Source organism: Scyliorhinus canicula, chromosome 15, assembly GCF_902713615.1.
Source record: "Scyliorhinus canicula chromosome 15, sScyCan1.1, whole genome shotgun sequence".
Taxonomy (NCBI): domain Eukaryota; kingdom Metazoa; phylum Chordata; class Chondrichthyes; order Carcharhiniformes; family Scyliorhinidae; genus Scyliorhinus; species Scyliorhinus canicula.
Genome location: NC_052160.1, coordinates 31391040 through 31404934, shown reverse-complemented (window position 1 = coordinate 31404934; position 13895 = coordinate 31391040). Strand labels below are relative to the sequence as shown.

The following is a 13895-nucleotide window of genomic DNA, read 5'->3' as shown; positions in this document are numbered from 1 at the left end:
GAAAGGGAAGTTATTAAGTGTTATATAAATATAGAGTACTAAAGACTGTGGGGAATTTATAGTTGTAGTTGATAAAAAATGCTTACTGTGTGTGTTTATAAGATGTCAACTGAATTCGTAGAATAAACTTTGTTTTGTTTAAAACTGCTAAGGCCTTCTGTTGAATATAACATGGAAAGTAGGCCCTTGTGCTCCTCATAACCAAAATCTATAAACAGTTGTAGGCCAGGTGAACTCCATGATATACTTTGGGGTTCTCTAAACCATGGCCATAACACATGATACAATCATAAATGAGGATATGTTTGAGAAAATCCCCCAACTCACCATCAAAGAAGATCTTGGACTCCCACCAAGCATGGAGAAAGCCAAAGACACCATTCAAAATGTAAAAAATGGAAACGCCACAGAAGTGGACGTGATTCCAGCTGAGATTTTCAACCTTGGAGAAGAGATCACCCATCATCTTCATCAGCTGTTACCGAAAATCTAGCACAGGGAAGAAATTTCTGTCGACCTCAGGGATGCCATCATCGCCACCATCTTCAAGAAAGGAGAAAGGAATCCGTCTATTCCCATTGCTGGGAAGATCATTGCCAAAATCCTTGCTGGCTGCCTTTCCCAGTCTTTGAAGAAATTCTTCCAGACCAAACCATGGAACAGCGGACATGATTTTCACTGCTCGGAAACTTCACGAGAAATGCCAGGAGCAACATCAACCACTCTACATGTCCTTTAACGATCTGACCTAGATTTGTGACTCAGTCAATCGGGAAGTACTATGGAAGACCCCATCAAAGGCTGACTCTCCAGAGAAATTCATCAACATCCTTGCACTCCTCCATGACAAGATGCCGGCAATAGTCCTCACCAATGGAAATAAAGCAGTAAACTTCCATATCAAGACTGGAGTCAAACAGGTATGAGTCATCGCCCCAAACCTTTTCTCCATCTTCATCGCCACCATCCTTCACCTTGTCAAAAACAAACTTCCCAGTGGTCATTGTCTACAGGATGGACGTAAAACTTTTCAACCTCAATTGTGAAACTTCAGTATGCGAATGACACCACCATCTCCACTCTCTCAGAAGAGAATCTCCAAGCCATGCAACACCTTCCCGGAAGAATACCGAAGAATCAGTCTCAGCCTCAACCTCAAGAAGACTCATGTCTTTTACCAACCTGCTCCAGGTCAAGATCCGGTCTTTCCCTCCATCAAGATCAACGGAGTGTGATGAATGTAAGAAATTGTTATATATATTGTATTTTATATCTGTTGCAGTAATGTTATTAAAAGCCTGGATTAAGGTATATATTTGCTGCAGTAGTTTTTTTTAAAACCTAGGTTAAGATACCCAGACTGTGTGCCTGCTAAAACTGTAATTAAGGTGTTGTAAGAGTGAGATGATCATTCATTCTGACCACTTACTTGATTACAGATAAGGGCTAATAGAATTGTGTCTATTTTTTCAACGGTTCCTGGAGTATAGATAATTTCACTCCAGTGTCGGAGGCCGCTCCTCGCACCCTATTCTCCCCCCCCCCCCGGGGGGCTAGGAGCGGCGTTGCGGGAAACTCGGCCGCCGGGCCTTGACGCTTGCGTCAGCCGCGCATGCGCAGGTTGGCCGGCTCCAACCCGCGCATGCGCGGTTGCCATCTTCCCCTCTGCTGCCCTGCAAGACATGGCGGCTTGATCTTGCGGGGTGGCGGAGGGGAAACAGTGCGTCATTTACAGACGCCGGCCCGACGATCAGTGGGCATCGATCGTGGGCCAGTCACCTCCTGAGCACGCCCATGGTGCTCGATCCCCTCTCCGCCCCCCGCAGGCAATGTTCACGCCGGGAGCGACCAGGTGTGGTTGATGCCGGCGTGAACCTGTCGGGGTCGTAAGGCCGCTCGGCCCATCAGGGCCGGAGAATCACCGGTCGCCGGGAAAAATGGTGAGCGGCGATTCTCCGAGCGGCGTGTTGCAAAACGCGACCCGCCATTTTGGGGGGGGGGTGGGAGAATCGCGGTGGGTGCCAGAGCGGCCCTCCCGCGATTCTCCCACCCGGCGTGGAGAGCGGAGAATCGCGCCCATTGTGTTTAGTCATCATGGAACATCTTAGTAGGATGTTGTAATTAATGGGAGGGGCCACGTATGGTTTGCAGTTTTGCCAAATGCTCTCTCAAATTGTCTCTCTCCGAAAGTCTCTACACAGAGGACCACAAGTAAACCTGTTTTATTAACTTTATTTATAAGTGGCATTTGCAATGTATTGGGACTGCTTGGTTGGAATATTGATAGTAAAGGTGTACGGGATAAGTTAAAGTGTTTCCTTTTATTTTAAGAACTGTTTAACTGTTAATTGTTGAGCTATTTCTGTGATGGTGATGTGGTTATGTGGTTAACACTGTATTAAAATACAGACGCCACCTCAAGATCCTGGAGAGGTACCATCAGTGTATGAATAAATTAGTGAAATAATAATTATACTAATAATCTTTATTGTCACAAGGTGGCTTACATTAACACTGTAATTAAGTCACTGTGAAAACCCCATAGTCGCCACATTCTGGCGCCTGTTCGGGTATACAAAGGGAGAATTCATAATGTCCAATTCACCTAACAAACACGTCTTTCAGGACTTATGGGAGGAAACCGAGCACCCGGAGGAAACCCACGCAGACACAGGTAAAAAATGCAGACTTAGCACAGACAGTGGCCCAAGCTGGGAATCAAACCTGGGACGCGGGCGCTGTGAAGCAACAGTGCTACCAATGAGCTACTGTGCCGGCCACATAGTGCTATGTGCGTAATGTATCAATGCATGTATCTCTTTCTGTGTGTGTGTATCAGTGTAATCTCTTTCAGTGTGTGTGTGTCAGTTTATGAATCTCATTCAATGTTAGTTTATCAATGTATTAGTCTCATTCACAGTGTGTGTATCACCCCAATCACATTCAGTGTGTGTACCAGTGTATGAATGTCATTCAGTGTGCTTTTCAGGGTATGAATCTCATTCACAGTGTGTGTATCAGTGTATGATCGCGAATCTCATTTAATGTGTGCACCAGCATATAAATCACATTCAGTGTGTTTATCAGTATAGGAGACTCATTCAGTGTGTGTGTTTCAGTGCATGAATCACATTCAATTTGTGTGCCCATCAGTATATGAAACTCATTCAGTGTATCTGTCTGTGTGTGCCAGTGTATGAATCTCATTCAATGTTTGTTTATCAATGTTTTAATCAGTTTCACAGTGTGTGTATCAGTGTATGAACCCAATCTCATTCAATGTGTGTGCCAGTGTATGAATCTCATTCAGTGTGTTTTTATCAGTGGACAAATCTCATTCAGTGTGTGTGTATCAGTGCATGAATCCCATTCAGTGTGTGTTTCAGTGTATGAATTTAAATCAGTGTGTGTGTATCAGTGTATGAATCAGTGTATGTATAATCCAATGTTTCAATCAGTGTATATATAATCCAATTCAACGTGGGTATATTTGTGTACGATTCTTATTCAGTGTGTGCACAATTTATGAATCTCATATGTATACCAGTGTATAAAATTTAATTTAGAGTGTGTGTACCAGTGTGTGAACCTCATATAGCGTGTGTGTACCAGTGTATGAATCTCCTTCAGTGTGTGTGTATCAGTGTACGAATCCCATTCAATGTGGGTGTATAAGTGTATGATTCCCATTCAGTGTGTGCATCAATTTATGAATCTAAATTCAGTGTGTGTATCACTGTACGAATTTCATTTAATGTGTGTGTATCAGTGTATGAATCTTATTCAATGTGTGTTTATTAGTGTATGTATCTGATTTAATGTGTGTGTGGTAATGTATCAATCCCATTCAATGTGTATGTATCAGTATATAAATCTCATTCAGTTTGTGTGTATCAGTGTATGAATCTCATTCAGCGTGTGTGTGTATCAGTGTATGAATCCCATTCGGTGTGTGTATATCAGTGTATGAATCTCATTCAGTGTGTATATCAGTGTATGAATTTCATTGTGTGTGTGTATCAGTGTATGAAACCCATTCAATCTGTGTGTATCAGTGTATGAATCATTCAATGTGTCTGTATGAGTCTATTAATCTTATTCAGTGCGTGTTTCATTCAGTGAATCTCATTCAATGTGTTCATCGGTGTATATATTCCTTCAGTGTGTGTATCCCATTCAGTGTGTGCAACCCATTCAGTTTGCGTATTCCATTAAGTTTGGGTATACCATGGTCACGGCTCCTCTACCGCTGCCGCCGGCCAAGTACACCACCAGCCCGGTAGTGGTGGCGACCCTGCGGATATGGGGCCAGTGGAGGAGGCATGTGGGGGAGATGGGGGCGTCTGTCTGGGCGCCAATCTGCGACAACCATCGGTTTGCCCCCGGCAGTATGGATGGGGGGTTCCGAGTATGGCGGCGAGCAGGGGTGGAAAGGGTGGGTGATATGTTCCTGGAAGGGAGCTTCGCGAGTTTGAGGAGCTTGGAGGAGAAATTTGGGGTGGTAAAGGGAAATTATTTTAGATACCTACAGTTGCGGGACTTTGTTCGTAGACAGGTCCCATCTTTCCCATGCCTCCCGCCAATGGGGATCCTAGACAGAATAGTCTCTGGGAGGGATGAAGGGGAGGGTAGAGTCTCGGGTATTTATAAGGTGCTCATGAGGGAGGAAGGGTCCCAGACAGAGGAACTGAAACTTAAATGGGAGGAGGAGCTAGGCGGGGAAATGGAGGATGGGCTGTGGGCAGAGGCCCTGAGTAGGGTAAACTCGACCGCGACATGTGCTAGGCTCGGGCTGATCCAATTTAAGGTCGTTCACCGGGCCCATATGACGGTGGCTCGGATGAGCAAATTTTTCGGGATAGAGGACAAATGCGCTAGGTGCGCGGGAGGACCAGCGAACCATGTTCACATGTTTTGGGCATGCCCTGAGCTGAGGGGGTACTGGGAGGGATTTGCGGGGGTCATGTCCCAGGTGCTAAAAACAAGGGTGGTGATGAGCCCAGGGGTGGCAATTTTTGGGGTTTCGGAAGACCCGGGCGTCCAGGGGGAGAAAGAGGCCGATGTGCTGGCCTTTGCTTCCCTGATAGCCCGGCGACGAATATTATTGGCGTGGAGGGACTCAAAGCCCCCGAAGACGGAGTGGTGGCTTGCGGACATGTCGAGTTTCCTGGGGATGGAAAAAATCAAGTCCGCCTTGAGGGGTTCTGTGCAGGGGTTCACCCGGAGGTGGCAACCATTTATTGACTTCTTTGCGGGAGAGTGAGCGTCAGCAGGGGGGGGGGGGGGGGGGGGGGGTTAGAGTAGAGTAGGAGGGAAAATATGGCGGGTAGTACCGGTGGGAGGGGAGCGGGCTTGTGCAATATGTTACGGTGGAAGTATTGAAAGTACGTGGATGTTTGCACATTTTTGCCTTTTTTGCTTCCTTTCTGATGATGTCTGTAACTGTTTATAAAGCCAAAAACTACCTCAATAAAATTGTTTATTAAAAAAAAAAGTTTGGGTATACCATTAATTCTGTTTATCCCATTAATTGTGTGTATTCCATTCATTGCGTGTATCCCATTCAGTTTATGCATCTCACTCATTGCGTTCATCCTACTCATTGTGTGCATCCCATTCATTGTGTGCAACCCATCCATTGTGTTTCCCATTCAGTTTGTGCATCTCAATCATTGTGTGTATCCCATTCATTAAGTGTATCACATTTAGTGTGTGTATCCCCTTCATTGTGTGTATATCCCATTCAGTTTGTATATCTCATTCATTGTGTCTATCCCATTCAGTGTGTATCACATTCAGTTAGTGCATTCCATTCACTGTGTGCATCCCATTCATTGTGTCTATCCCATTCAGTGTGTGTATCCCATTCGATATGTGTATCTCACACAGTTTGTGCATCTCATTCATTGTGTGCATCCCATTCATTGTGTGCATCGCATTTGGTGTGTGTATCCCATTCAGTTTGCGTATCTCATTCATTGTGTCTATCCCATTCAGTGTGTTTATCCCATTCAGTTTGTGTATCTAATTTTTGTGTATATCCCATTTAGTGTGCATATCCCATTCAGTTTGTGCATCTCATTCTTTGTGCGCCCATTCATTGTGTGTATCCCATTTAGCGTGTGTATCCCATTCAGTGTGCACATCTCATTCATTGTGTGCATCCCATTCAGTGTGTCTATCCCATTCAGTGTGTGTACCTCATTCAGTTTGTGCATCTCATTCATTGTGTGCATCCCATTCAAAGTGTGTATCCCATTTGGTTTGTGTATCTTATTTGTTGTGTGCATCACATTCAGTGTATGCATCCCATTCAGTGTGTATATCCCATTTGGTTTGTGTATCTCACTTGTGTGCATCTCAATCACTGTGTGTATCCCATTCAGTATGTGTATCCCATGCGGTGTGTTTGCAAATGCAGATTGGCAGCCTCTTCCACCAACTGCAAATGTCCTCTGCCACTTGGAGACGTACATCAGCTTCATTGATAACCTTCACAAACTCAAAATTAAAACAAGATGTCCATCAGAAATTTATGCAAAATTCCATGGCCCCTCGCAAATCAAAGAACATCCGTCAACAGCAGCAGTCATATTTATATCATGCCTTTATTGAAATGAAATGCCCTGAGGTGCTTCACAGGAGTATTATAAAGCAAATTTTGAAAGCAATCACGTAAGGGGATATTTTGCAGTTAATAAAACGTTTGATCAAAGAGATAGGTTTCAAGAAGTGTCTTAATAGAGAAATGCAAAGTTGCCAAGTGGAGAGTTGTAGAGTTAGGCTATTCCAGAGCATCAGGCTCAGGCAGCTGAAGACACATCCACCAATAGTGGAACAATTAAAATTGGGGATCTTCAAGAGGCTAGAATTAGATGAGCGCAGATATCTCAGAGAATTATGGGGCTGCAACAGATTAGAGGTGGGAAGGACAAGGACATGGATGAATGTGAAAACAAGGGATGGGAATTTTTTTAAATCAGGATGCTGCTTAACTCGGGGCCAATGTAGGTAACAAGTATAGGGGTGATAGGTGAATGGAAGTTGGAGCAAGTTAGGATATGGGCAGCAGATTTTGAATTACAGATGATAGAATATGGCAGGCTGGCCATGAATGGTTTATAATATCCAAGCCTAGAGTTAATAAAGACATAAATGAGGACAGCAGATGAGCTGAGGAAGAGACAACACTGTGCACATCCACACATGTACACATCCCATACACTCAAATGCATGCATGTACACACTCGCGCATGAGCAGAGAAACATATCCACTCACACACACACACAGAAAAACATGTATACAGACAAACACATATTCAGGTATTCACAATTGACACAGAGAGGCATACACACAGACTCTGACACATTGTGCACATGCTCACACACAAGCAACCAAGCACACATGCAGACAGACAGACAGGTGACAAGCACAAGTAGACATGGATACAAAATCAAACACACACAACCAGACTGACACAGGTACGGCCACATATAGACAGATACGCGAGCATACAGACTCAACAGACAAAAGTCACCTTTTAGAAGGCTGAGGGCAGCTAAGTTCCTGTTTTCCCAGACCCAACCACCATCGTCCTCCCCCACCCCCACCCACGCAGCTTTCTCCTCCCCCCACAGACTGCAGAGAGTGAGGACAAACAGAAGAAGCAGAATGGTTGTCAGTGGACTGAATGGCAAATGTTTTAACATGACAAAGAAAGCCGAGAACTGAGAGAAGCAGTGAGTCTGAGCTGTTCAGTGCATGCTAAACATTCAAATTAATTAAATTAAGATGGTGCGAGTGAGGTGCAAAGGTGACAGTGACCTCTGAGCTAATGGAAAAATTCACAGGGGGTTGTATTCAGAAAGTGTGATGACTCAAAGATAGCCCTCCAACTGAACACCTAAAGAGATAGTGAGCAAACCTTTTGCCGTAAATACACCTTCATTAACATTTCAATAGGATGGCATCTGACACAAGCAGCGTAACAAAGCTGTGAACTCTTAAATTTTTCAAGAGACCTCCGTGACCGTCACTAAATTAAACCCTTCCCATGACCCCTTTCTATTTCACCTGAAGTGCCACTCAGGCACTTGGTGCCCGCACTTCCAGTTCAATTATCAGCAACACTGGTGCCACAAGCTGCTCTTCAGTAGCTAGCGATAGATTGCACTGGGCACAGGCCAGCTCTACAAACTTACAGTGAGCAACACATTTACCAATAGCATTTGTACCTGGAGGTATCCTCTGCCTGCCGGCACAGCAAAAGCAATCAGAGTGATTCAACAGCAAGAACCCACCATGGGACAACTCCGAAATAAAAGCAAAATACTGTGGATGCTGGAAATCGGAAATAAAAACAGCAAATCTGGAAAAACTCGGCAGGTCTGTCAGCATTTGTGGAGAGAGAAATAGAATTAATATTTCAAGTTCGGATGACCTCATCTACAAAACATTTCTCTCTCCACAGATGCTGCCAGACCTGCTGAGTTTTTCCAGAATTTTGTTTTTATTATGGAAAACTCTTCCGTATTTCATACCATTTCGATCGAATGCCTTACTCAGACAAGATATTGATAATAATACAGATGTATTATAATACAGTTGCACTAGGGAGAGTATTTGGACTGAGAGGGGCTGTGGGGACAGAACAAAGCCAGCTTTGCTCTGTATCTATCCTGTAAATAACCCTCCACAGTGGGTTAAAGCTCCCCCTACATTGCCCCACCAAAAGCTCCCAGAGCAAGTACAGCACAAGTTAGATACAGAATAAAACTCTCTCTACACCATAATAACAATGCGCCACTGCCTCAGACAATGCTCTTTCAAGCACCAATTTAACACTTTTTCTATTTCCAGACAAGACGTCCTGTAACCTACATGAATGAAATCACTAATTAGTGTTGAATTCATGCTAGTTTGCGCAGTGGGCCAATGCCCTCTAGGAAATGAGTTGTGGCTGTCGGAGTTAATTTCACACAGCATGAATACTGGCAAGACAGAAAGCGGACTCATCCCATTTCTCTCTGCTGGACTTCAACTCAAACCTGCAGATTAAAATATAATTCCAGGAATAGTAGCATTGTGGTAATTTTGATGGACTAGTAACCCGAGGGCGGGATTAATAATCCGAGGACACAAATTCAAATATAATCGTGTTACCTGCTTTAATTTAAATTAATTTAATTAATAAATCTGGGATTAAAAATATAGTCTCAGTGTTGGTACAGTACTGTGAAACTAGTGTGTGTGTGTGTGTGTGTCATTGTTGCTGGACTAGTAATCCAGAGACCCAGTGCAAGTTCTGGGGACGCAGATTCAAATCCTGCCATTCCAAATTTTGTGATTTGAGTTCAATGGAAATCTAGAATTAAAAGTCTGATGATAACCATGAAACCATTGTCACTTGCTGTAAAAACCCATTTGGTTCACTAAATCACAGCTCGAGGAGCTACCAACAGCATGGAATGCATGTGCAATTCTCAATTGGTAACTCATTTGGATTCCATTATAATGGAATGTTCGCTGGAAACCCACACTAAATTTTAAAGTTTTTCCAAAATGCTTCCATTGGATTACTTATTTAAAACTCTGGATGTCAAAAGCATATGAACCAGCATTTTAATAATATATCAGTTGATCTAGTAGGATTCCAAGTGCTGAAGAGGACTAATCTCTCACTCAGGACACTATGTACAGTAAATTGGTACCTCAGTAACAGCAATGAGCCATTCAATCCCTCGAGTTTTCTGCGCCACTCAATTTGGTCTGACTCAGAAGGTTATGGGCTCAAGGCCCACTCCAGACAGTTGAGCACATAATCCAGTGTAGTGCTGAGGGAGTGCTGATCTGTAGAATTGCCACCTTTCAGACAAAATATTATACCAAGGCCCTGTCTACTCTGTCAGGTGGATGGTATGGCATGGTAGCACAGTGGTTGGCACTGTTGCTTCACAGCGCCAGTGTCCCACATTTGATTCCCGGCTTGGGTCACTGTCAGTGCGGAGTTTGCACTTTCTCCCCGTGTCTGTGTGGGTTTCCTCTGGGTGCTCTGGTTTTCTCCCACAAGTTCCGAAAGATAGAATGTAGAATATACAGTGCAGAAGGAGGCCATTAGGCCTATCGAGTCTGCACCGACCCACTTAAGCCCTCACTTCCATCCTATCCCCGTAACCCAATAACCCCTCCTAACCTTTTTGGTCACTAAGGGAAATTTATCATGGCCAATCCACCTAACCTGCACATCTTTGGACTGTGGTGCCCAGATGTGCTTGTTAGGTGAATTAGACATTCTGAATTCTCCCTCAGTGTACCCGAACAGATGCCGGAATGTGGTGACTAGGGGATTTTCAAGGTAACGTCATTGCAGTGTTAATGGAAATAATAAAGATTATTAGAAGATCCCAAGGATGTGTTGTGGAGAACAGCAGTGGAGGTATCCCAGATATCCCTGTTCATATTTGGCTCTTAGTTAACAACACAAAATCAGAATTTCTGGTCATTATGACAATGTTGTTTGTGAGAGTATGCTGTGTGCAAATTTGCTGCCTTGATTCTGACATTACAACAGAGACTATACTTTAGTAGTGTGCATCACTGAAATTCTCTATCCTGAAAGATTGTGAGTGTTCCCTTGTTAAGTATATTTAAAACAGAGATAGAAATTAAGGGAAATCGAGGGATATGGAAGCGGGTGGAAAAGTGGAGTTGAGGTAGAAGATCAGACATGATTGTATTGACTGGAAAAGTAGGCTCAAGGGGTTGCATGGTTTGCTTCTATTTTCTTGTTTTCTTACATGCTGCTGAAACCCCTGTTACCTCTACACTTCATCACCTCAGAATGCTCCTGGCAACACTTCTATTCATCCATCACCCTTGTTCTAACTGACTCACATTGGCTCCTGGTTAAGCAACACTGCAATTTTAAAACTCACATTCTTGTTATCAAATCCTTCATGGTCTCATTCTTCCCTATCTCTACAATCTCCTCCAGCCCCAGAACCCCCTTAGATATTTGTGCTCTACTAATTCTTGCCTGTTGAGCATTGCTAATTTTAATTGCTCTACCATTGGTGATTGTGGCTTCAGTTGCCTGGAATTCTCTCCTTAACCCTCTCAGTTTCTTTACCTCAGTTTCCTTCTTGCAGACACCCTTTAAACCTACCTCTTTGATCAAGCTTTTTGTCATCTCAGTTAATATCTCCTTCAAATGTCAAGTGTCAAATTTTGGCAAATGCCTTGGCGCTCTTCATTACGTTAAAGGTGCTATATAAATAGCAAAAGGTCCCATTTGTAGCTCATTTAGACAACATCCACAAACATTGCCTTGTCTACGGTATCAGTGACGTTCCAAAGAAATTTCAACTAGATCACTTAGGCAAGATTTGTCCTTCACAACTGCATGCTGGCGCACTCTGGTCAGCTCTTATGGTCAGAGCTCAAGCATTCTGCCCCTAATTACAAATGCTGGTAGCTTTTCTGTAACTGATGTTAAAACTGTCACTCCCTGATATTGACCAACCAATTGGTTGACTCTAAGGCTGGAAGGTGTCAATACTTACATCAATACCCACAGGTTGGACTTACCCAAGCACTCGTTCGCTTCGCGAGCAGTCGCTCTTTGCCATGGCCGGTCATAGTGAAAGGGTTTGCACTTGTCGCACTCTGGACCAGCAGTGTTGTGTTTGCAGTCACAATTCAGATTCTCTTCTTTGTCCTTGACACAACGTGAAGCATGCCCATTACACTTGCAGCGCCCACCGACCTGCAAGTCAGCCACTGCATAATGGTAGGACTCTTTCATCATACCCCCCTCCTCCTCCTTCCCGTCTCTGCCACTGTAATGTCTATCCTGGTCCCGCTGGGGGTGAGGTCTGCTGAAGACCACCCGAATATCTGTGGCTGTCACCCAGTCCTGCAGGACTGGACTGTTGTCAAAGTCCTGGGCAGAGGGACGTCCATCAAGGGTACTGAATGCGATCAGTCCCCCTGTCAAAGGATAGAGATCAGTGTATCCATCTGTGCAAAGAGCTTCTTGTTCATTCTGCTTCGAAATGATTGCTTTGTTTGGCTTATTGTACATTTTCCGGCACTGTGAGGAATAATACTGAAAGGGAACCCAATTTTTCCCATAGTCCATTGATTTGAATATTCCCATAGATTCTGGCCGAGGAGAGCAAAACTGCAAACTGACATAAGTGATTTCAAATTTCTTATTCAGAGAGAGAGTGAGAGTGACATTTTGCAGAGGATTATGAAACTCTTCTGATTGCCAACAGCTAAGGTTGTGAGCATTGTTTAAATCGGTCAGGTAGGTGGCAGGGTGAGCGTTCCTGGGATCTGAAGCATCACAGATTTGACACATCTTAGTCTTCACGCCCATCTTCTCATTAAAGAAGCAATATCTGTTTGGAGGCCTCCCACAAGTACTGGACACCTGTACCTCCCTGGCAAAGCCAGCGTTGACAAAATCAGGAATGCAACGTTTAGGCTGCCCTCCTTCATCGTAGCAGGGATCCGAGGAGCCATGCTGCGGTGCAAAAGCATTGAGAGCATAGGAACCCCTGAGAATGCAGGTAAATAGCAGCACTGGCCCAAACTGCATCATCTACAATTCAGGAAAGGGCTGTTTCCAGGAACAATGCGCACAGTAAGACCTACAAGAAATAAGACAAGACACCATCAAAACAAACACAGCTACAATTCTTAAATAACAATTTTTTAAAACGTTATCTTCAACAAAAAATGTGATTAAGCAACAACAGACCCAGATCCAAACTATCTTCTGCCTTTGAAGCTCCTGCTAAATGCTTGTGTGAAAAGCTTATATTAATTCCAGGAACACTGGAATTAATATAAGAACAAAATACAGTGGATGCTAGAGATCTGAAATAAAAACAGAAAATACTTGGAAAATTCAAGTGGTCTTCAGCTGACCTCAGTCCCAGCGGAACTTGGACAGGCATTACAGTGGCAGTGATGGGAAGGAGGTGGAAGCGAGTAAATCCATCACATTTCTCTCTCCCTTTCTGTCTGAAGATGTGTCATAAGGACTCTCCACAAATGCTGCAAACTTGCTGAGTGTTTCCAGCATTTTCTGTTTTTAGTCTGGAATAAATATGCCTGACTGAGGTATTCACTGAAACAGAGTTAAAATTAGAGTCCCATTACCCAAGTGGCCAAAGTGGTCCAAATGGATCTCTCCTGTTACATGTGTTACATTCAGAACCTTTCACGTTGTCAGGATATCCCAGAAGGTAAGAAGGAAAGAGAAGCAGATGAAAAAATGAGTGACTGAGAATAAAAGAGTAAAAGAAACTTCAGGAATGTAAATGGAGGCTTAAATAAATTTTTAAAAACAGACTAAATAGGTCAGTTTGGTTGCACACTCGCTACTTCTGATGTGTGGTCCAGCCCAACTCCTAAACATCAGTCAGGTGCAGACTGGCCTTTCCTCTTCTGCCGTTAACTGAGCTGCTTCAGATGTTGTGAATGCCCTCACTCTGCGATTGTGAGGGTGAAATGTGAGACAAGTTCAGACCAGTTTCAATTCAATGCAAAGTCACTTAAAAACATCATGAGGATGATTGGGTCCTGAAGCTTCTGCCAGGTGCAGCAGGAACACCAATGCTGGATACAGAAAAGCAATGCGCCAGTGCTCTATACCAACAAGAAGCAGAAATAATGGGCAGGATTTAGCGGCTGCATAAGTCGCGGGCGTAAATCCCATCTTGGCCGCTAAATCCTGTGAGAGGAAAAAGTGGGATTTGCGCCAGCAAGATTTCCAATTGCGATCCTCCCAGGTCCTCCCCAATGGCGCAGTCAGGCTCACGCCATGAATCTGAATCTATAAACATGTACTTAACACATCTTCAGCCCTCCTCAAATCTTTCTA

General features: G+C 43.9%; 1 protein-coding gene across 1 annotated transcript in view; it reads right to left on the bottom strand.

Moving 5' to 3' along the window:
* The window catches only part of LOC119978502 (netrin-3-like), a 378885-nt gene that overhangs the window by 339423 nt on the left and 25567 nt on the right, over positions 1 to 13895 (bottom strand). Inside the window, exon 2 of the mRNA XM_038820177.1 lies at positions 11588 to 12657. Within this exon, the coding sequence (XP_038676105.1) occupies positions 11588 to 12608 (1021 nt within the window). The 5' untranslated portion in view covers positions 12609 to 12657. The remainder of the gene's footprint in view (positions 1 to 11587; positions 12658 to 13895) is intronic.